At 40.5% G+C, this 21,135-nt stretch overlaps 1 protein-coding gene across 3 annotated transcripts in view; it reads left to right on the top strand.

The window, feature by feature from the left end:
* Positions 1–528: 528 nt before the first annotated feature.
* CERK (ceramide kinase) overlaps positions 529–21,135 on the top strand; it is a 43,312-nt gene continuing 22,705 nt past the window's right edge. The window contains exons 1-6 of one of the 3 annotated variants that reach the window (XM_085217738.1): positions 529–867; positions 10,582–10,695; positions 11,794–11,916; positions 14,799–14,924; positions 15,324–15,387; positions 20,427–20,572. In XM_085217738.1, coding sequence (XP_085073864.1) covers positions 729–867; positions 10,582–10,695; positions 11,794–11,916; positions 14,799–14,924; positions 15,324–15,387; positions 20,427–20,572 — 712 coding nt within the window. In that variant the 5' untranslated portion in view covers positions 529–728. Of the gene's footprint in view, positions 868–9,932; positions 9,952–10,581; positions 10,696–11,793; positions 11,917–14,798; positions 14,925–15,323; positions 15,388–20,426; positions 20,573–21,135 lie in introns of those variants that run through there. The other 2 variants (XM_085217734.1, XM_085217743.1) reach the window with 2 other exon arrangements.

The following is a 21,135-nucleotide window of genomic DNA, read 5'->3' as shown; positions in this document are numbered from 1 at the left end:
GACAGATAAGAAGGATGGCTCAGAGCCACGTCGGAGAGGTTTGGGTTGGACATCAGGAAGAACCTCTTTTCTGAGAGGATGTTTAGATACTGGGATAGCCTTCCTGGAGAGGTGGTTGGTGCCCCATGCCTGCAGTGTTCCAGAGGCATCTGGGTGATGTTCTTCATGACGGGTTTTATCTGATGTTCAGCCCTGAGGTGGTCAGGCAGTTGGACTGGGTGATCTGTGTAGGTGTATTCCAACTGAACTATTCTATTTGATTCAGGACTAAAGGAAAACACAACGTGCTTACAGAGGAGAAGGCAGGGTTACACTGAGAGGTCTGTGGGTTTACTCAGGCAGACACATCACCCTTTCATTGCTTAATTGTCGCTTTGAGAGGTGTTTGATCCTGCCACAAAAAGCGCAACAGCAGTAAGAGCTCGGCAGCACCTAAACCCGATTCCCTGCGTCGAGGCCTCGCTGCTTCGCGCGGGCCGAGCAGAGCGGGACCGAACCGGAACCGGGAGGCGCCGAGCCGAGTCGACCCCGCGGCCCACAGGCCCCGCCCCACGCGGCGGAGGCCGACCCGGCGGCGCTGGCGTAGGCGCTGACGCCGCGTCCCGCCTCGGGGCCAGGCCGGGTAGCGGCGGGTGAGGGGCGCCGTTAGCTGCCGGGTCGCCCCGCGGCGGTGGCCCGCCGCAGGCCATGCGGTAGCGGAACGCGCCGGGCCCGGGCTCTCGGCGGCCATGGAGCGGCTCCCGGGCGGCCGGCGGCTCCGGCTCGCGTCCTCGCTGGGGCTGGGGCAGCGCTGCTGGGAGGTGACCTTAGACGAGGAGCGGGGGCTGCTGGCCTGGCGCGACCCGCGCCCGCCGCGCCGCGGCGCCGGTGAGTGGAGCTGAGGGAGCGGAGCGCTCCTGGGCCGCGGAGGGGAGGGGGGCTGGCGCGGAGCACCTGCCGGGCCGGGCGGCCCGCGTCGGGGCCGGCCCGAGCTCGGAGAGGTCGGCAGGGCAGCGGCTTCGGGGCGGCCCGGGGCCGGCTTGACCCTGAGCGGGGCCGGGTCCCGCAGCTTCCTGCCCGCGCGGGGCGCTCGGTTGAGGCGCTTTGTTGAGCCGAGCGTTTCCCGCACGTGTCGGGGGACTTTCGCCTCTCAAGGGCCAGCCGGCGTAACCCGCAGCGTCTGGGGTTCAGAGTCCAGCTGCTGAAGGCAGATGGCGGTTTAAGGAAACGCGGCCCTTCGGAGCGTGGCAGGCAGCGGAGCCTTAGGGCCGGGCCGGGCCGGGCCGGGCCGCTCGGGGACAGAGCAGCTCCGGGGCTGTCGGCTGTCGCGATACGGAGCCGAGAGCTGTCCGAGGAGCCCGGCACGTGATGCGAGCGCTGCGGGCTGTTAAGCATCTGGGAATGCGGCTCTGATAACAAAGGGAGGAACCCGACCTGCAGCTGGATGAGAAAACCTCCGGCATGTTTAATTTCGCCTATTGTTTCTTGTTAATACGTGGCAGCCTGCCGCTTTTGATGTTGCATTTACGTTAATCACAGTAGGACGTGACGCACTCAGGGAACTTCAAAAGTGACTTTATTTCAGCGACGTGACTTTGATATGGCTAAAAAAAAAACCACTTCCATGCTGGGGCTGTTTTGTTTTCTCTAAAGTAGTTATACTTGAAGCAGTTTGCTTTCTGAAAGCCCCTTTCGAAGAGAAAGTTTAACCTGTGTGCATTCCAGTCCTGGGAATATTTAGTATAGACTATAATAGTCTATACTGTGCTAACAGAGTTGTTTGTAGATTCCCATTTGTGCAGTTTCAGTAGGGCTGACTTTAAAAACTGCAGATGGGAGAGTTTACTGCCAAAACTAAGTGACAGAATTGTAGGATGACTTCTGAAAATACCTGTGTACCAATGGCATCAAGTTTTTTGCTACTTTTTAGGAGTCATTTTATCACCTTCTTTGACCTCTTGGTTTTTATATAATTGTTACTCCCGTTATTCTTATGCCCCTATTAGAACGATATGGGAACATCAGAAGATGTTTCATGTCCTCCTTCTTTTCACAGCAGCTGTTGTTCTGTGGATAACTGCCGTCATCTTCACTTTAGAGATGGAGGAACTGAGACAGAGAGAGAGAGGAACTAAATGAGCGATAGAAGGGTTGACTAGAAGGTTATTGTGGAAAGGTAGGGTGTAGATATCTCCAGTCCCAGGCAAGTTCCTGAACTTGACTACTAAAATAGTTCTTCCCTTACCATGTACTTTACTTAAATATTTTCCTGTTATTTTCTTTTTAAATCAGAATTTCTTAATTATTTGTGATGTTCAAAGAAAGAAGAGGCAAGGAGAAAAACTGTATGAATTTGTTGTTGCAGTTTACATGACTGCAACTTGGTCATGGTTTGAATATGTTTTTTGAATACATACTCTATAATGATAACATCAAACCCATACTTTGTTGTTGTCCTCTTGCTATTGGACGTACTCAGTTTGACTTAGTCTAGGTTTTTATCAGCAGTATTGCTGGGAAGTGCAGTTTGATACTTACAACTGTGAAGACAAATTACTCTTCTAAATCTGCGGAGTTAAATGATACAAAATGGTTCTGGAGGAACTTACCTGAAATACAGAGTTTCAATGCCTTTTGGGGACAATTGCTCCCAGTAGGTCAAGTGGTCCCTCCTTTGTAGAAAATCTTTTGAATTCTGTAAAATCCTTCTAAAAATCCCTTTCTGAAGTTCTTGGTTGACTGATAGGCTACAGCAAGTTCAGTGGCAGCTCCTTTCTACTTTATGATAACTTGCTTTAGACTATACATGCCCGACCTACTCTGATGGTTTTGTTACCCTTTTTCTTTTTTTAATGTTTTAATAAAAAATAAAAAGAAAAAGTTTAGTTATGAACATTAGCTATATTACATATTTTATATGCAGCATAATTGTTCTTTACTCAGTGCAGTCTAAGCAAGCTAAAATACTGGACACCCATGCTTCAGACCATGAAAGAATACCATGGAGCTTTAAAGCTCTATTATTACACCTCTGAAGTTTACAGATGCTTATAAGCAAGTTTTCTTGTTTTTACTGGTGAGCCAAGCCAAACATGAGCCTGTCCTGAAGCCATTTCCAGGGCACATGTCAGAATCCTGGAAGCGGTAGAGGCAGAGTGGAACATAATAAACAAGGCCCTTTTTGAGGTGGTTTCTGAAGCAGTACTCATCTGGAGATTACTTAGGTGGGAAGCCTGGTTACTGAGTGTGGCTGCTCTCCTTACAGGATTTTGCGATATGTAAAATCAGAGGAGAAAAGAGAAAGTGGGAGAAGAAATAGAAATGCTTAAGTGTTCTGGAAGCACAGCTGTAATGTGTGTAGAGAAAATACAATAAATGATGTAACTTCTCTGCTTAAAGCCTTGATTAATTTGTGTGTTTTCTGAGCTTGTGCTTCAGATGGCAGTTTTATATGACTGCCATCTTTCTGTTTTTCAGCTTTTTTTAATACCTGGGATGGCTCACTGTATTCCCTACAATTATACTGGAAATATGAACAGCATACATGATGGTATATAAAGTTTTGTAACATGGAAGGTGGTTAGTTAGAAGCATATAATTTCAGAGGTGTAGCTTGACCAAGATTGGTATCTTTCCTCCATTTAGCATTTAACTACGTGACTACTGTACAGTATGCCTAAAATGAGACTTAATTATACAGTATAAGCATTCTATATTTTTGTTGTTGAGTAGGTAGTCATTGCAGTGAAACAATCTTTAAAAATATGAAATCAGAGCTGCCTGTATTCAGTTTATTGGCTTGCAGTTAGTTGCGCAAATTAAAGTGGTTTGGTACATATTTTCTCAAAGTCTTCAGACTTTTACAGGAGAGGAACAAGTGCTATTAGTTAGAGGTGCTGTGGAAGGACTAAAATATGTATGTCTTCCTTACTACATCCAAATTCAGGATCAGATAGGAAGCAACAGAGACTTGTGTTTAGGAAAAGTGTAGTTCTGTAAAATATGGGAACATCCTCTGGTTTTGCATCTTTGCACAACGAAAATGTTTTTTGGAAAAGAAAAAAACACATTGTTAAAATGCTACTTGTGAAGAAATAAATATTAATTCAGCAATATTACTTCTAATTCTGTCATTGAGAAGGTAATAATGAAAACATAACTTGCTTATTCAGGCTACGGTATGTTTTTATATCCTTAACTCCTCAGTGCTGTTTACTTTCCTTCCTCCAACTGCACCTTATTTAGCAGTATCATATTTTCAAGAGCTCTCTTCAGTGCTGAGGTTCCCATTTCCTGTTCTCTGGTTGGATTTTGTATGAACTCAGAGTGAAAAAGCTTGATCTGAATTTCTTCAAATGCTTCTTATTCACTTCACTTTTTTTCCTAGGCATCTCTTCAGGTACACTGGAGAACGTTCTTTTTCAACCTTGAAACACTTGTACATGAGATTGAGTTGTAAATCATAAGTAGCTTATGCAAAGCTGCATTGATCCGTTGTTCTCTATTGTTCTGTTATTTCCTTGTGTTGATGGCACGCTCTGTTTTTCAAGTAACATGATAAAACTTGATGTGCAGAATTCTGTAGGTTATGTACTGTGTGTGTGTACTTAATGGAACTTGTAAGTCTTGGCTAAGACAGAACCATGCCTGGTTCTAGGGCATTATAAACACAGAATGAGATTGTTCTGTCACTTTCCTGTTTTGGTTGTTGTTATTGTAAAGTACAGGCAAGAGGGCTATAATCAAACTAGGCACTGGACTGTGTACTTCTGCTTGTTGTGTGCTCTTAACCTTCTTTTTTCGTTCTTCAAAATTCTGTTCTCTCAGCCTGTTTTTTTTTTCCTGCTTTCTCCTTAAAACAACCCCTTGAGGAAGCCTCAGGGCAAGTGTTAACAAGACCAGTGCCATTCTGGCAGTGTGGATTGTAGAGAATGCTCAGTTTAATAAACACAGTACAGAGACGAAGGATGTGGGCTTGCTTGGCACCAAGATCTGTCCAGCACCTGCAGTGTGCTGGTGCATCCCTCATCAAGGTCGCCTTTCTTCACTTGTTCCCAAGTGGCATAGGGCTGGTAAGGAAATCTGATCCATACTTATCCACACGTCTTGGTGGTTCCGCTGTCTGTGTTGAGCTGGTAGGATATGAGGAGTAACAACCCTCGCAGTTGCTTCTTTCACTAGAACATGCATTATTCAAATATAGATGAATGGTTAATTAACCAGTACATGTTTTTCTATATATACCTTGTTGCTTTGTTGTTGTTTTGATTGTTTGCTTATTGTATTTCCTTTTATTTTTTTCCTTAGGGGGAAAACATGCAACTTGTTAAGTAGCTTCTTGTTTTAGCAGTGAAATATGCTAGTCACAACTCCTTTTTTTTTTTTTTAATTTTTAACTTCTGTGTAATTATGCTTTGTACCCCTATGTAGAATTTTCACTTATCCTGCTCTTTATTAGATACAACTTTTTGTAGTATGTGATCAATATTATCTAACACGCCTTCCGATTGAGAGCTTTCTTATTATTTTCTAGCTTCCAGGTGAAGGAAAGTTTGAACTTTGGACCGAAAAAAAAAAAAAAAAACACCTTAGTGTTCGTGCTGTCTGTAACAGTAAGCTGGTTTTCATGGCTTTTGTTTTTAGTCTTTAATATTTTTAAGTCTGGGAAGTAGTCATATTGGTAAAACTGAATGCCAGTGTACTTATGGGGTTGAGCTGATTATTTAACAGTAAACTAAATGTTGTAATCACAGTTGGTTTTTATCTTTTGGCACACTGAGCTAGTGCATTTCATAGAGAATTTGGCCTGTGGAACACATGGTTGGCAGTGATAAATGAACAAATCTTGACTTGGGTTCTGAGCAGGTTTGCTTGTGAACTCTGGAAGTGTTCTTTGGGAGTTGCAAACAGAGATGATATATTAAGAACCCATTCTAAAGGGAAGGTGCATTTAGCAGCCTTCAATTCCTTTATTCAGAAGGCAGTCTCAGTTAGCGTGTTCACCTTGTGGTGTGCTTTTTCTTCTTGCTTAAGGTGGGGAAAAGTAGAAGGCATTTAACACAGGTGTCATTTTGGTGATACCTCAGTTTGCACTGACTCAGAATGAGCAATGAGTGGCACAGCCATTGTGCTGGGAAGATTGTTGATTGGATTACCCTTTTTTTTGTTTTTTTGCCATGTCTCTACATTCAGCTGCTTTGGCTTGGCAACTCCATGTCTTTATTGTGTTTTGTATGCTAGAGATTGAACAAGGTGAGACACGAAAACATGAATGTGTGAGGTTGTTTGAGTTTAAGCTTAAGAAATTTGACCTGTACTTCAGCATTTTTGGACTTGAGATTCAATCTCTTGAATCTAGATAGAAAGGTTGAAAAAAGCATGTTATTTCATGTAGAATTTTGCTTAGGTAGATAGTGAGTAGGACAAGGGGGAAGGGTTTCAAACTAAAAGAGGGGAGATGTAGATTAGATGTTGGAGAGCATTTTGGTCAGTGAGGCCTGGCACAGCTGCCCAGAGAAGCTGTGGGTGCCTCATCCTTGAAGCAGCTCAAGGCTGGGTCGGATGGGGCCCTGGGCAGCCTGAGCTGGTGGGGAGCAGCTCTGCCTTTGGAAGAAGAGTTGGAACTGCATGCTCTTTAAGGATCCTTCCAACTCAAGCTATTCTATGGTTGTGTAACACTAAGTTATATAGCGATAGAATTATATTTCTTCTTTTTGGCACAAAAGGATGTAGGAGTCCTGGTAGGTGCCAAGTTGAACACAAGGCTGCAGTGTGCCCTCGCTGCTGAGGAGGCTAATGGTGTTCTTGGCTACATTAGGCAGAGTATCAGCAGCAGATTGAGGAGGTCATCCTTTCTTTGTGCTCGGAATTCGTGAGGCCACACTAGGTGTGCTGTGCCTAGTGCATGGACATACTGGAAAGTTCAACACAGGGCCACCAAGATGATGTGGGACCTGGAGAATCTGTCCTTTGAGGAGAAGCTGAAAAAGCTGGGCTTGGTCAGCGTGGAGGAAGAGAGTCTCAGAGGGATTTCATCAATGTCTATAAATACCTGAGGGGAGGGTGCAAAGAAAATGGAGCCAGGTTTTTTTTGGTAGAGTCCTGGTGCCAGGACAAGAGGCCATGGGAGCAAACTGGAACACAGGAGGTGCTGTCTAAACATGAGGCAGCACTTCAGTGCTGTGTGGGTGGCTGAGCATTGGCAAAGCTGCCCAGGGGCTGTGAAGTCTCCTCCCTGGAGATCTCCAGAAGCTGCCTGGCTGTGGCCCTTGGCACTCTGCTCTGGAGGTCCCTGTTGGGACGGGGATTTGGACAGAGGGACACTGTCAGCCTCAGCCATGCTGTGATTTGTACTGATATAAATTCTTGAGCTCTATTCAAGCACAAAAGCTTAGTTTTCCTAAGTAGGGAATTTCTGAATAACATGTTTATATGTGAGAGAGCTTTGCATCTTTCTGACCCTCTACAATTGCTGTATTAAGAAGTGTGTGCTTTTGACTATACTGTAAGATTGGTGAATTCTGTCAGAGCAGTGGAGCTGCTGAAAGAGCACTGAAGGGTATTATTGACATAGCTGGTGTTTATAGAAGTTTCTGAAAGATTCTCTCTGATCCCAAGGATTTACAGAGGGGAGGTGAGATCAGGTTTTTTGTTGTTGTTGTTTTTGTTTTTTTGTTGTTTTTCTCCCTCATGTTTTTGTTCCTTAATGTGTTTTCCAGGGATATGTAATTCTTCTGCACATATTAAACTAAAGTACTTTTTCTAAGTGGGTTTTTATCTTGCCACTGCTGTGAACGGATTTGCTAGAAAAGCAGGACTTCCACAGTCGTTCCCAGAAGGAGCATATATCTAAAGAACAAGGAGAGCTTAGCAGTGCTGATTTCAGGGTCCAAAGTTGTTAATATGAGTTAGGCATTTTGTACTAAAACGCATACTCCAAATAAATGCTTCCTGTCATGCTGATTGGAAGTGGTTTTCATAGAACCATGGAATCTTAGAACTGCTCAGGTTGGAAAAGACCTTAAAGATCATCCAGTCCAACCTCAACCTAACCATACTATCCTAACTCCCCACTACTAAATCATGTCCCTGAGCACCGCATCCAAACAGTTTTTAAACGCATCCAGGGATGGTGACTCAATCACTTCCCTGAGGAGCCTATTCCACTGCTTAACAACCCTTTCTGTAAAGAAGTTTTTTCCTGATATCCAACCTAAACCTTCCCTGGTTCAACTTAAGGCCATTTCCCCTTGTCTTGACACCAGTGAGAAGGCACCGACCCCACTCTGGCTGCCATCACCTTTCAAGTATTTGAAGAGAGCAGTAAGGTCTTCCTTCAGCCTCCTTTTCCCCAGACTAAACAACCTCATTCCTTCAGTCGCTCCTTGTAGGGCATATTCTCCTAGCCCTTCAGAGAAGTGTCTTTTGATCTGTTTGCTATTTGTATGTTTGGCAAGCTTTCACTTTTTCCTTTTTTTAAAGAGAAAATGCCTAATAGAACAATAACTTCTGTTGCTACTCCTATCATAAAAGCTAAAAAGTATCCAATATATCATGCTTGCGTAATTTCTGGCTGTCAATAGAGTATGACAGCATACAACAATTGAGAAGAGCTGCTGACAGAAGGAGGAAAAAAAAAAACAATTCAGTTAGTAGCAAATGAGCTGTTGTCACCACTGAAGAGGTCATGAAAAATCTTTAATTTTACATTCCTTACTATCAACATAGCACTTTTTCAAATTAGCAAGAATTATAGGAAATGTAGAGTACAGTAACAAAACTATTGCTCCTTTTTATCTAATATCTCTTAATATCTATATATTGCTATATGGGAAAGTATATTCTCTTATGACTGCATATTATTTATGAGTTGCAGATGACACCAAGCTGGCAGGAAATGTCAATCTGCTAGAGCGTAGGGAGGATCTACAGAGTGATCTGGAAAGGCTGGATTGCTGGTCTGAGGCCAGTGAGTTGAGGTTCAACAAGATCAAGTGCCAAGTTCTGCACTTCGGCCACAACAACGCCAGGCAACACTACAGGCTTGGGGCAGGGTGGCTGGAAGACTGCGTGGAAGAAATGACCTGAAGGTGTTGGTAGATGCTCGGCTGAACATGAGCCAGCAGTGTGCCCAGGTGACCAAGAAGGCACAAGGCACCCTGGCTTGTATCAGAAACAGTGTTGCCAGCAGGAGCAGGGAGGTGATCATCCCTCTGTGCTCAACACTGGTGAGGTTGCAGCTTGATACTGTGTTTAGTTTTGGGCCCCTCTCTACAAGAAAGACACCAAGGCTCTGGATTATGTCCAGAGAAGGGCAGTTGAGCTGTGAGGAGTCTGGAACACAAGCCTTATGAGCAGCTGAGGTAACTGGGATTATTTAGTCTGGAGAAGAGGCTTAGGGAGACTTTATAGCTCTCTACAACTACCTGAAGGGAGGTTATGTGATGTGGGGGTCAGCCTCTTCTCCCGTGTGACTAGCAATAGGAAGAGAGGGAATGGCCTCGAGTTGCAACAGGGATGATTCAGGCTGGATGTTTTTCTTAACATCTCGAAAAAAGTGGTCGGATGCAGGTACAGGCTGCCCAGGGAAGTGATGGTGACACTGTCACACTGGAAGTGTTCAAGAAACTTTTAGATGTGGCGCTAAGGAACATGGTTTAGTGAGGAATATTGGTGATAAGTGAACAGTTTGACTGGATGATCTTGGAGGTCTTTTCCAATCTTAGCGATTCATGCTTCTGTATACATTTATATGCATGCTGCTTGCTTGTACATAAATGCACAGAATTTTCAGTTCCACTTCAGGTTGTTTTGTTTTGTTTTTAAGTTAAAAAAAAAGGCTGGGAAATTTGAAAGTGCTAATGAAAATGAGACTAACTCCTCTGTTTGACAGGACTCATGAAGACTGAGAATGTGTTGAGAGCATCAGAGAGGGAGAAAAAATGTTGTGGGTGGACGAAATTATTTAATAATGTAAGAAAAAGAGGTCTTCAGAAGCACTGTCTTTCAGAATTAATGTTGATAAAAGGGAAGTACACTTAACAGTACATAAACATAACGTGTAGAATTTGCTTCTTAGGAGTTCTGAAAGTTTTAAAGTCTGTTGGGATTTAAAGATGTAAGAATTCATATGAATGCCCTTCTTTTGTAAGCCATCTACTTACTTGAGAATGGCAAATAGCCTCTGTAGTCTTTGCCACTAGATTTAGTTACATGTTCTTTGAAATAACTTGTGCTATTCATTGACACATATCTGGGTTAGGGGTCATTGAAGGGGCAACTTCCTTGCTTTGAAAGCAGCATTACCGGATTTTGGCTTCATGCGAAAAACTTTTTTATGCTCAGAATATCTACCTTTCACAGAAATTGTAGTCATTTCAAATATTAATTAATTCATAGGTGATTGTGATTAAGATGATTCATAGGTGATGGTGTGTTTTGAATGAATGCAAGAGTAAATTGGAAATATTCAGCAGGTTTCTACTTACATTCTTGACGTGTTTAAGAACGAGTTGCTTTAAATGTATGACTGTATCATGTATAGAAATAATCATTCTGGCGCTGTTTTAAGACGTACATGTGTAAAACCTTGTGTTCATACAGATAACTGTTTTGTACCAACCTCTGAGATCATTGCTGTAGAAGAAACTGAACTGAACAAGAAACGGCATAGTACTGGCAAATGGCAAAAAATGGCAAAGCCCCATGCTTTCACAGGTAAGGCACATAGTGGCTCAGGAGGCACACACTGATTATTTTGTTGGAGATATCATAGGGCAGACAGGAAAGGAATCTTCAGAATGAATATTGTTTTTAACAGAAAAGATGTATGTAAGATATCTTTCAGCGTGTATTTATATTTTATTTTTTTGAAAAATTGAACCCTCCTTTTAGGAACTCATTCATTTGAGTTACGTCGTGAAGTGCTAGCTAATGTGTTATATTTCTGCTGCTAGGTGGGTCTGCAGTAGAACAATTACTTTATACTGCTTTACTAGGAAATCAGGAGGCTGAAAAAAATGACCCCTACATGTTTGGGTTTGGTTTTTTTTATTTGTTTGTTTTCTTTTTAATTGTCCCTAACTGTCAGAATGTGTGCATATAAATGTTGTTTGTGTTACTGACTGTGATTTTGAAGTGCCAAGAAAATGTTCAGGCTGTTTTGGGGAAACAGTGCTGCAAAGCTGGGACAAATGGGATTGCTCACATAACAAAGGTTTATCTTATAGAGTACTTTCTTCACATTCAGTCCTTCAGTATTACTTTTGGTGATACTATAAATGGGAAAGTAAAAACACTTATGTTCTCATCAACCTAGTTCAAAATGCGCAAGAAGATTTAAACTTTTTTTCTATTATTACTGTTTTTTTTAAACTACTTTTTCTCAAGTTTCAGCTTTATGAAATTAAATTCATCCTGTTCTGTTGGTTACATGGGACCTGATACAAGTATATCCCAAACCCTTATAAGCTTATGGCCATTTATATGAGGTAGATAATGCAGGCTCGAATATAGCTTAAAAAATCAGTGTATGCTTGTGTACGTCTTGTGTATCAATTTATGGAGAATGAATTGCACTTGGTGTTTGAGTACCTGCTATGAGGTAAGGTAAGGACCTAGAGCAGACACTTTCACTTATTTTTGCAGTTTTACCTTTTGTGCTTTGAGTCCTTTTATTTGCAGAAATACGTTCTGAGGGTTAATTACCACTTCTTCAGAAAGGCAGATGTTTCGGAGGTGTGTTTGAAATGCATTTGCCATTTTGCAGAACAGTCTCATTGTGTTTCCCCTTATTTATTTATTTCTTTTTATTAGTTTATTACGTGAAAAAAGCCCGAAATCACCGCTGGCGGTGCAGAGATGTGACGTTTTGGTGTGCTGATGAGTACTTGTGTAACCAGTGGATACAGGCCCTGAAAGAATTACTTGAAATGCAGAGTAAGTTCAACTGAAGCACCAACATTTGCAGCACAATTTTATGGACGTGTGTCAATTAAGATTACTTTGAGATCTCTGATGCCTTTTTGAGCTCTTGAGGCTAGCTTCTGCTTATGAAGTAAGTGAAGTGGGAATTGAAATGTCTCACTTCTCTTGTCATTACTTTGCATCATGCGTATTTCCTAAGCTGTACTAAATGTGTATTTGACTCTCATCAGTCAGGACTAAAATGTCTTGCACCTTTTTCCTGGATGTAGTTTTCTTTTTTTGCAAAATAGAGACACATTGGAAACTTAGCAGAGATTTTAAAAGATTTTGAGAAAGAGCAAGTTTAAGGTTGGAAATTTGAGGTACTCTGGAGATCCAAGGACAAGTATTATAGTAATTGTTACACTTGTGGGTGACTTTTTCTGCTTCACATATCTACTCTGTCTTTGCCAGTGTGCGAGGGCTGCTCCAAAAGTAATATTTTATTATGTTGGCCTACAATGTCAGAGGCAGATGTTGGTGGTATGGCAGTAGAAGTTGAATCTCCCCACCAGCATTCTGTTACATGTTTTGCTGTGTGAGAGATGGCAGCAGAGGGGCATTCTGACAAAATGACATCTGACATGGAAGTGCATATCAAGCAAAGGTGTGTCACTGAATTCCTCTATGCAAAAAAAAAAAAGACCAACCAAACAACCCACCTGCTGACATTCATCTGCACTTGATGAACATTTGTGGAGACCAACAAGTAGATGTGAGCACAGTGAGGCAGTGGGTGGTGTGTGTCAGCAGTAGTGATTGTGTCTGACCAATCTGGTGGCCTTCTGTTATGGAGTGACAGCTTCGGTGGACGGGAGAAGGGTAGTGGATGTCATCTATCTGGACTTATGCAAAGCCTTTGATGTGATCCCTCACTACATCCTTCTCTCTAAATTGGAGAGGTGTGGATTTGAAGGACGGACTGTTCAATGGATAAGGAATTGGCTGGCTGGATGCAGGCAGAGGGTTGTGATCAACGGTTCTGTGTCAGGGTGGAGGCTGGTCACCAGTGGTGTCCCTCAGGGGTCGGTCTTGGGACCAGTGTTCTTCAACGTCTTCATCAGTGACACAGACGATGGCATTGAGTGCACCCTCAGTAAGTCTGCAGATGGCACCAAGCTGAGCGGCGCAGATGATACTGTGGGCCAAGTGGGAGAAGTGGGCCCATGAAAACCTAATGAGGTTCAGTAAGGCCAAGTGCAGGGTGCAGTGCTTGGGTCGGGGCAATCTCAGGTATTTATACAAACTGGGAGAAGATCTCCTTGAAGGCAGCTCTGTGGAGAAGGACTTTGGGGTTCTAGTGGATGAGAAGCTGGACATGAGCCAGCAGTGTGTGCTTGCAGCCCGGAAGGCCAACTGTGTTCTGGGCTGCATTAATAAAGGGGTGGCCAGCAGGGAGAAGGAGGTGATTGTCCCCCTCTACTCAGCTCTTGTGAGGCCCCACCTGCAGTACTGTGACCAGGCCTGGGGCCCCCAGTACAAGAAAGATGCAGAGCTCTTGGAATGAGTCCAGAGGAGGGCTGGAGCACCTCTCCTATGAAGAAAGGTTGAAGGAACTGGGCTTGTTTAGGTTAGAGAAGAGAAGGCTCTGGGGAGACCTCATTGTGGCCTTCCAGTACTTGAAGGGAGCATATAACTAGGAAGGGGAACAGCTGCTTATGAGGGTGGATAGTGATAGGACAAGGGGGAATGGTTTTAAACTGAGACAAGGGAGGTTTAGGTTAGATATTAGGAGGAAGTTTTTCACTTAGAAGGTGGTGACGGACTGGAACAAGCTGCCCAGGGAGGTTGTGGATGCCCCATCCCTGTAGGCATTCAAGGCCTGCATAGCACAAGGCCACATAGCAGGGGGATTGAAACTAAATGATCATTGTGGTTCTTTTCAACCCAGGCCATTCTGTGATTCTGTGATTTTGGATGGGCATGCAGATTTTTTTGAGTGTGACATACATGCTCTTGTTCGTCACTGATGAAAATGCATAACTAATGGTGGTTACTGCATTGAAAAACTGTTCTGTAGCTGAGAATTCGCTCTATTGAATGGTGTGATTTTGCTCCTTGTATCTGTTCTAATAAATAAATAGGAGGCAATCTACTTACCTTTTGTAGAAAGAGTTCTGAGTAATAATTTCTGAAACTCTTGGGCATTTACTTTATGGAAGGCTAAGTGTGGTTTAGAAGGAGTTATGTGTGTCAGAGGCACCTCAATACCTGTCAGGAAATAGTAAGAAGGAAATAACTCCACAACAGAAGGCAAGCCAAGAGTAACAGTAGTACAACCTCAGCTGTGTCTGAGCAGGATGAAGGGATAGCAACAGGTCCCATCTACAGTCTAGACAACACAAAGTGATGCTGTCTATCCAGGCAGGAGCAGCAGGAGGTGGGTTGAAGGCAGGACTGGAGACAGGTACAGCTAAAATATGATTCAGGTAAGGACTAAAGGCTCAGAGACCAAAAACAGATATTTAACAAAAAATGTTTGTTTGCCTATGCATTGAGTGCATGCCTCTTACTAATGATTTTCTTTTGCATACATTACATGTGGGGCCTGTCTTCCAATAAAGTCATTTAAAAAATGGATTTTATGCGCTTACTAATTGGATCTGTGAGACACATGGCCTGGTCAGTTGTCTCCAAGTGTTTTTTTCTATTGGTAACTTTCTTAAAAGGTGACTTTCAAGATAGTGCTTTGGGCCTTTGGTAACTTTAAACCATCCAAACAGTCTAGCTTTATTTAGCTGGATTTATTATGTAAGTGTATTGATCTAATACTTGTTTATTCTATTAAAATAAAAATTTAGAATGTTGTCTGAGGAAGTGCAAATGTTCTAATAGATAACTGTGTTCTATACCAGAGTGTAGACCAAAGCAGTTGCTTGTGTATATTAATCCATATGGAGGAAAACGACAAGGGAAGAGGATTTATGAACAGAAAGTTGCTCCACTCTTTAGTTTGGCTTCTATTTCTACTGATGTTATCGGTGAGTAAAGAATGTTTTAATACCTTGATAAACACTATATAGATTTTAAAACATCTCTGTGTAGCTTAGTTCTTTATTTTATTTACTTTTTTTAAGTTTTGGTACTACTGAATTTTTCCATTTATTAAATACTTTTCCAGTTTTACTGTTTAAAAACAATTGTTCACTTGCGCAGTTTTTAGTGAAATATTTTTTTACATTTACCCTATTCTTCAATTCTTTCCTTGGCATAAAATTATTTGAAGCACGGCTTATGGGCAAGATGATTTTATGGTCATACTGGCAATAGAATTATGCTAATTAATAAATTAATAACAATTTTAACAAATGCGTATACCTTTTTATAACAATATTTTGTAACATTAATTTTTAAGTGTGTACTTTTTCATTTCTTCATAGTAACTGAACATGCTAACCATGCTAAGGACAACTTATTTGAAGTTAATATTAATAAATATGATGGGTAAGTAACTTCATTTGCTTTTTTTTTTTTTTTTTTTAAGTTAGCTGGTGTATATGTGTTCTCATCTCTAACTTAAAATAGCATTAATTGATGATATGTTTTTTGCAACAAATCAGATGTGTTCTTTTCCATAGTAGGATGTGCACTTTTAGGGGTGTCAAGGGAAAACTATACCATTTCAGTAAACATATTCTACACATAATATATTCAAGTGAAATATAATGATGTTTGCATGAGGCTGTTGTGCAGATCAGTGTAAGATTACTTTTGCTGGTCCAGAACCTGAGTGTTCTGTGGCAGCCTGGAAAGTATCATGAATTGTTTTGTAGTGCAGATGACTTTGACACATACATGAGTCCAAAAAATTGCTTTTGTGACATCTTGACTATGTGTAAAACCACTCTTGCCAAGTGCAAATAACTGCCAGGTTATTTAGCTTTATATTTTTCACCTGTATTTCTTCTGTTTGTGAAGTTACTGGTTTAGAAGAAGACCTAGCTGAACAGTCAAATTGCATTCTGTTATTATGTCTGCTATAGAAGCAAAATATTTTAGTAAATAAACTAGTCATTCCAGTTCTGTTTCATGACATGAAATGAATTATGTAGTGATAAAATAATGTAATGAAAATGTATGCAGAACCTATGTAAATAAACTCATATCTACAGTATTTTAAAATTATGTCTTCCTATGCTTGGAGGCAGGTGCTTTTAAGCTGGTAAATTACAAAAATAAAAAATCTCCTATCTCTTCAGAGTATTGTTGCAAATCTGTATGCATGGTTGTAAATCAAGTAAGTGCATAATGTTGGCAAATTGTTACAGTTAAAAACTAAATTCACAAATTGAGTTCCTTGACTTTAAAGCAAGATCCTAGACTTGCTTTAAAATGAACAGGTGTTCTTTGTGTTGTTTTGTTTGTTTTTTTTGCCATACTGACACTTTCCTTAATTTTGCAAACATTCAAAGAAAGTAACTTAAAAGTTACCATTTTTAACTATTTCTTTCTCATTTGGCTTAAGTATATGAAGTATGTAATACTGAAGGTTGATGCAGTTTCAGTACAGAATGGGGAAGAAAATTAAGCAAGTCAATGTCTAGAATTGGTTATTGTAAGAAGAGGTTCCAGAAATGGTAATCATTCTGGTCTGCAGGGTTTGTCAGCAGCTATCTAAACAGTCTACTCTGATGTGAGATTCTAGAATCTATAGCTGATCTTGTTAGTTTAAAGGGGAGGACTCCATCTCTACTGCAACCTTATAGTCTTTGTAGATCTAGTCTAGTGAAGTATTTAGTAGTTCAGCATGAAAGTTCTAACGCTTGATATTGATGTAAATTACTATTGATGTAAACTGTATGTGTTGTTGTTGCTAGCTGTGCATGTTTATGTTCTCATTAAGCCCATTTACCATTTCATCAGAAAAGTAAAGGTGAATATTTTTTAGGAAATACAGGAAAACAAATTATTAAACAAATTTTGGCACTTCTAAGGAAGGGAGGAAGACTATAAGTGATGTTGTAATATCAAGTATGAAGAGGGAATCCTTCCCTCTCTAAAAAGACTGTTAACTCTCTAAGTTAAAAACAAACAAGCAAAAACCCACAAAACAAAAACTACTGAATCTTACCATGCAGCATATCTGTATTGAATAGTTTATATAGTATATAGTATTGATAGTTCCATGTTCTAAGAAGTTTAAGAGTAAGATGTTGAGGTGTTTAGTTCCAGACAGAGGCAGTTCTACCATCTTGGGCTATATAGCAGAATTAAAAGGAGAATGAGCCTTCCGTGTTCCAAAGTTGACTTCTAAAATGTGATAGAATCTCCTCCTGGCAACTTGCTTTTACAGCGAATGTCACTTAGTGTAGTGGTACTTGAAACATTTTTTTCACATGTTCAAACAATGCCTAGTGTATACTTCAAGGATTTCTGAATCTCTCTTTGAAAGTTCCAGTTTAAATCTTGTTTTGGTGGGGATTACTTTTACTTTCTTGAATGTGATTGAGATAAAAAATTGCCCAAAGTAGTGCATGTTTTTACAATCTCTTGACTCTTCTGTTCCCAGACTAGGCCTCAGTGAAAGCCTGGGAACCGCAGCTGGGTTTCTAAGCCTGGCTTTTGATCATTATGTACAAGTATGTTTCTGTGGTGAACAATGGCATTAGGAAGCAATTCTTCTACTCATGCTACTTTTTAAACAGCAGATCACGTGGTTAACTGAAAATTAGAAGGGGAAAAAAAAAAAATCGTGTGTTTATCTTCAAGTTCAGTTGACTCTTCTCACATACAGGAAAAGCCTTTTTGGATTCCTACATCCAGTGGTTGTTCACCTGTCCTCGCAGATCACTTCTATTAAGTGACTTTTCCTTCATTGAGTGATAAGATTCTTTATTCAATCTCTTCCAGATTCTCTGTTTAGGAGAGATGTGCTTAAATTTTTTGGAGCTAGATAAAGATTCCTAATGATAATTGCTTCCTTGCCTTCTGAGTGTCTATGTTTAAATCTTTTATATATGTTTTCTGTTTGTTCTTCCCACTTCTCCTAATACAGATATTCTGTGGTGAGTGTACTATTCCAAGGTAGTGTGGCTTTCCCTTGAAGATGATTACTTAAAGTACCATTCATGCATTAACACTGTACGGGTTCTTGTACATTGTTATGTAGAACATAACTGTATTACATGCTGTAATATTGTGCAAATAATGTCTGTGTGTGGAATAAACCTGATATGGGTAAGGATGATAGTGGAACAAGCCTATGTAAAATTGTTTCATTTTTTTTCTAGTTTTTGAATTAGTTCAGAGAGGTTGAGGTTGGAAGGGACCATAGATTATTTAAAACTCATTTGTCTCATGGGCTTGCTACTCACCTCCTTTAGCATATCTACGTGAGTCGCTCTGAAAGTAATGCCTCCTATTTATTTCCACGGAAACTACAACAGCTACAAAGAGCACACTAACTATCAGCTACAAAACACTGTTTTTCAACATGGTCACCATCATTATCTATGTTTTCACCAGTAATGCCTGCATGCAAAAAAAAAAAAAAAAAAAAAAGCTTCAAGGCTTTCCCTAGTGTGGCTTGTTTTCACTGCTGTCACCACTGCTGAAACATATCACTCCACTCACTGTGCCAACATCCACTGTTTGTGCTCCACAAATATTCTACAAGCATAGATGAATGTCAGTGAGTGTTATTTTTTCCACACAGAGGAATTCAGTGACACACCTTTGCTTCACACACATTTCTGTGTCAGACACTATTCTGTGAGACTGCTTCTCTGCTGCCATTTGTCACACAGCTGCAAAACGTAATGGATTATTGGGGGGAAGGTTCAAACCCTATTGCCGTACCATCGACATCCACCACAGGTCATGGGCCAGCACAACAAAATAGGAAACGTTAATTTTAAATCAGTCCTTATAGTTTACTGATACCATCTTAACAAGTGGAATGCTATTCCATTAGAAAAATAAATCCAAAATGGAAGAGGCACTCCAGCACTCTCTTAGAGTAGTCCTCCATCAGGTACCTTCATACGTGTCTCTCACACATTGATGACCTGATGTTTGCAATGAGTTTGATCATGCTAATTTTGTGTATGTGATTTATTTCTTTTCAACTGTCAATATTTACCATCAATAGGAATACAGGTTCATATTATTCTGTCATCACTAAGCCAGCACATACTATGTATTACATAAAGAACACTACTAGCATGGCACAGACCTTAAACTGACGTGGAAACTTTTACCTACTTCCTCTTAGAGGCTACTCAGAAAGATGAGACAGGTTTCTGAAGCTGAGAAGTAAAGTAGCTAAGCTTTGAAAAGATAAATTCATTATGAAAATGAGAAACAAAAACCCTTTTATCCCTTCTCTCAGTCTCTTAGGTCTTGACTTAGAGTTGAACAGTGTATTTATAAGACTATCTTCTCCATTCGTGAAATAAAAGATGACTGATTTCTCAGGATTCCCTCATGCTGAAAAAAACAGTAATAAGTAAATGTAAATCATCAGTTCTTAAATGTAAATCAGTTAACTTGTCCAGTGGGATATGTGCTCATTCTGCAATATCTATTGCTGACTGTGGAAGAGTAAGTGTTAGTTTTTGCATTGGAAATAATTGCTGTGGAAAACAGAAAATGTTCCAAATCATGTATGCATAAGTTTCAATTTGTCTCATCTCCATTCAGAGTGTATTTGAACTGCAGTCACTGGAACTCCAAAATCATAAACATTCTTTAACCAGAGTGGGCGTTTTATAAATGTGCATGAAATGTGTACTGCTGTAAAATAGTTTTTTATTTCCTAGTATTTGCTTGGGTGTGAACTCTGCTGAGCTTTAACATATTGAAGATCTGTGTAGCTGCTGCACCATCTCTGATTTGAATTAATTTTGTAAACCAAAGTTTTGCTTCTGGTAACATTCAGAGCTCTGCCTTGTTAGGAGTGGTTATTTAGATATACGTGACTTCTGTCTGTCTGGGCTAGCAGCATGGTCAAAAGAGCATGCAAGCATGTGCTTTTTTGTTTCTGACCTTTATGTAACGTGTGCCCCTATTAAATGTGCAGTGTTAAATCACTTCTGTCTGCATCTACAAATACTGACTTACCTTTCCCTTTTTGTAATTTATAAATACTAACTTACCTTTTCCTTTTTTTGTTAAAACCTAATTGCTATTTTGCTTACTTCAGAAGCTATATGTACAGTCTCGTTCAGCGTTTTCTTTCTGTTTTTATTTTCCACTTATATCTGTCTGTCTGCATACAGCAATAGAGGATAGAGAGGGTTTTATAGGTTGCATTTCAACATTTTTCAAAGATTACAGAACTGTCTAGGTGCATTTATGGTTGTGTAGCTTGAATTTTTTTTCTGCGTTTTGTTTAATGCCAAGTTGACTGTGGGCTATTATAGTCTGTAGAAGTGGATGAGGAGAAGACAACGATTTTGATGTGTATTGCATGCCCTAAGTAGAACATTTGCCGTGTTGTTTATTGACTGTTAGTGTGCATTCTAATTTGTGTTTCCTGGCAGTGTTGTTTGTGTTGGTGGGGACGGCATGTTCAGTGAAGTGATGCATGGTCTCATTGGAAGAATGCAGAAGGACTCTGGCATAGACCAAAATAATCCCAAAGCACCGTTAGTCCAGTGCAATATAAGGATTGGCATAATTCCTGCTGGTAAGAAAGGGTTAACTTTCAGATTACTTCTTTGATTTCTACCTGAAATTTTTTCTTATTCATAACTTCTCAAAATTAGAGCTAAGCTTGAGAAACGAGCAATAGTATTACATAAAAGCACCAAAATGAAATCTTATATGGGTAGTTCTAGAGAAATTTATTGTTTCTTCCTTTCTCTTTTAATTTGTGTCTTATTTTATGTTAATACAAGATAAGATGTGATAGTAATGCTTGCGCTCATCTGAACACATTAATGAGTGAACTTTATTGAACAGAGACTTACATGGAGAAAAATAGTTTTCTAGTTGCACGTGCTCTACAAGGTTAATTAGAATTGCAGTGAGAGCCTCACGGTGTTCTGACAGCAGTTTGATTCTGTTTTGTTGTGTTGTTTGTTTGTTTTTTTACCACTTTGGTTGTTATCACAGAAAGCGTTCAGCAACTGTAGCTGAGGAACAAACAGTCCCCAGGTTCCAGACAGAGCTGCACTTTCTGCCCTGGCTATTTTTTTTAGAGGTGCAAGGTGCTGTAACTTCACAGTTCAACCACATTTTCAGGCAATC

This window comes from Meleagris gallopavo, chromosome 1, assembly GCF_905368555.1.
Source record: "Meleagris gallopavo chromosome 1, MGAL_WU_HG_1.1, whole genome shotgun sequence".
NCBI classification, from domain to species: domain Eukaryota; kingdom Metazoa; phylum Chordata; class Aves; order Galliformes; family Phasianidae; genus Meleagris; species Meleagris gallopavo.
The sequence above is the reverse complement of the archived record's forward strand: the minus strand, read 5'-3'. Positions and strand labels throughout refer to the sequence as shown.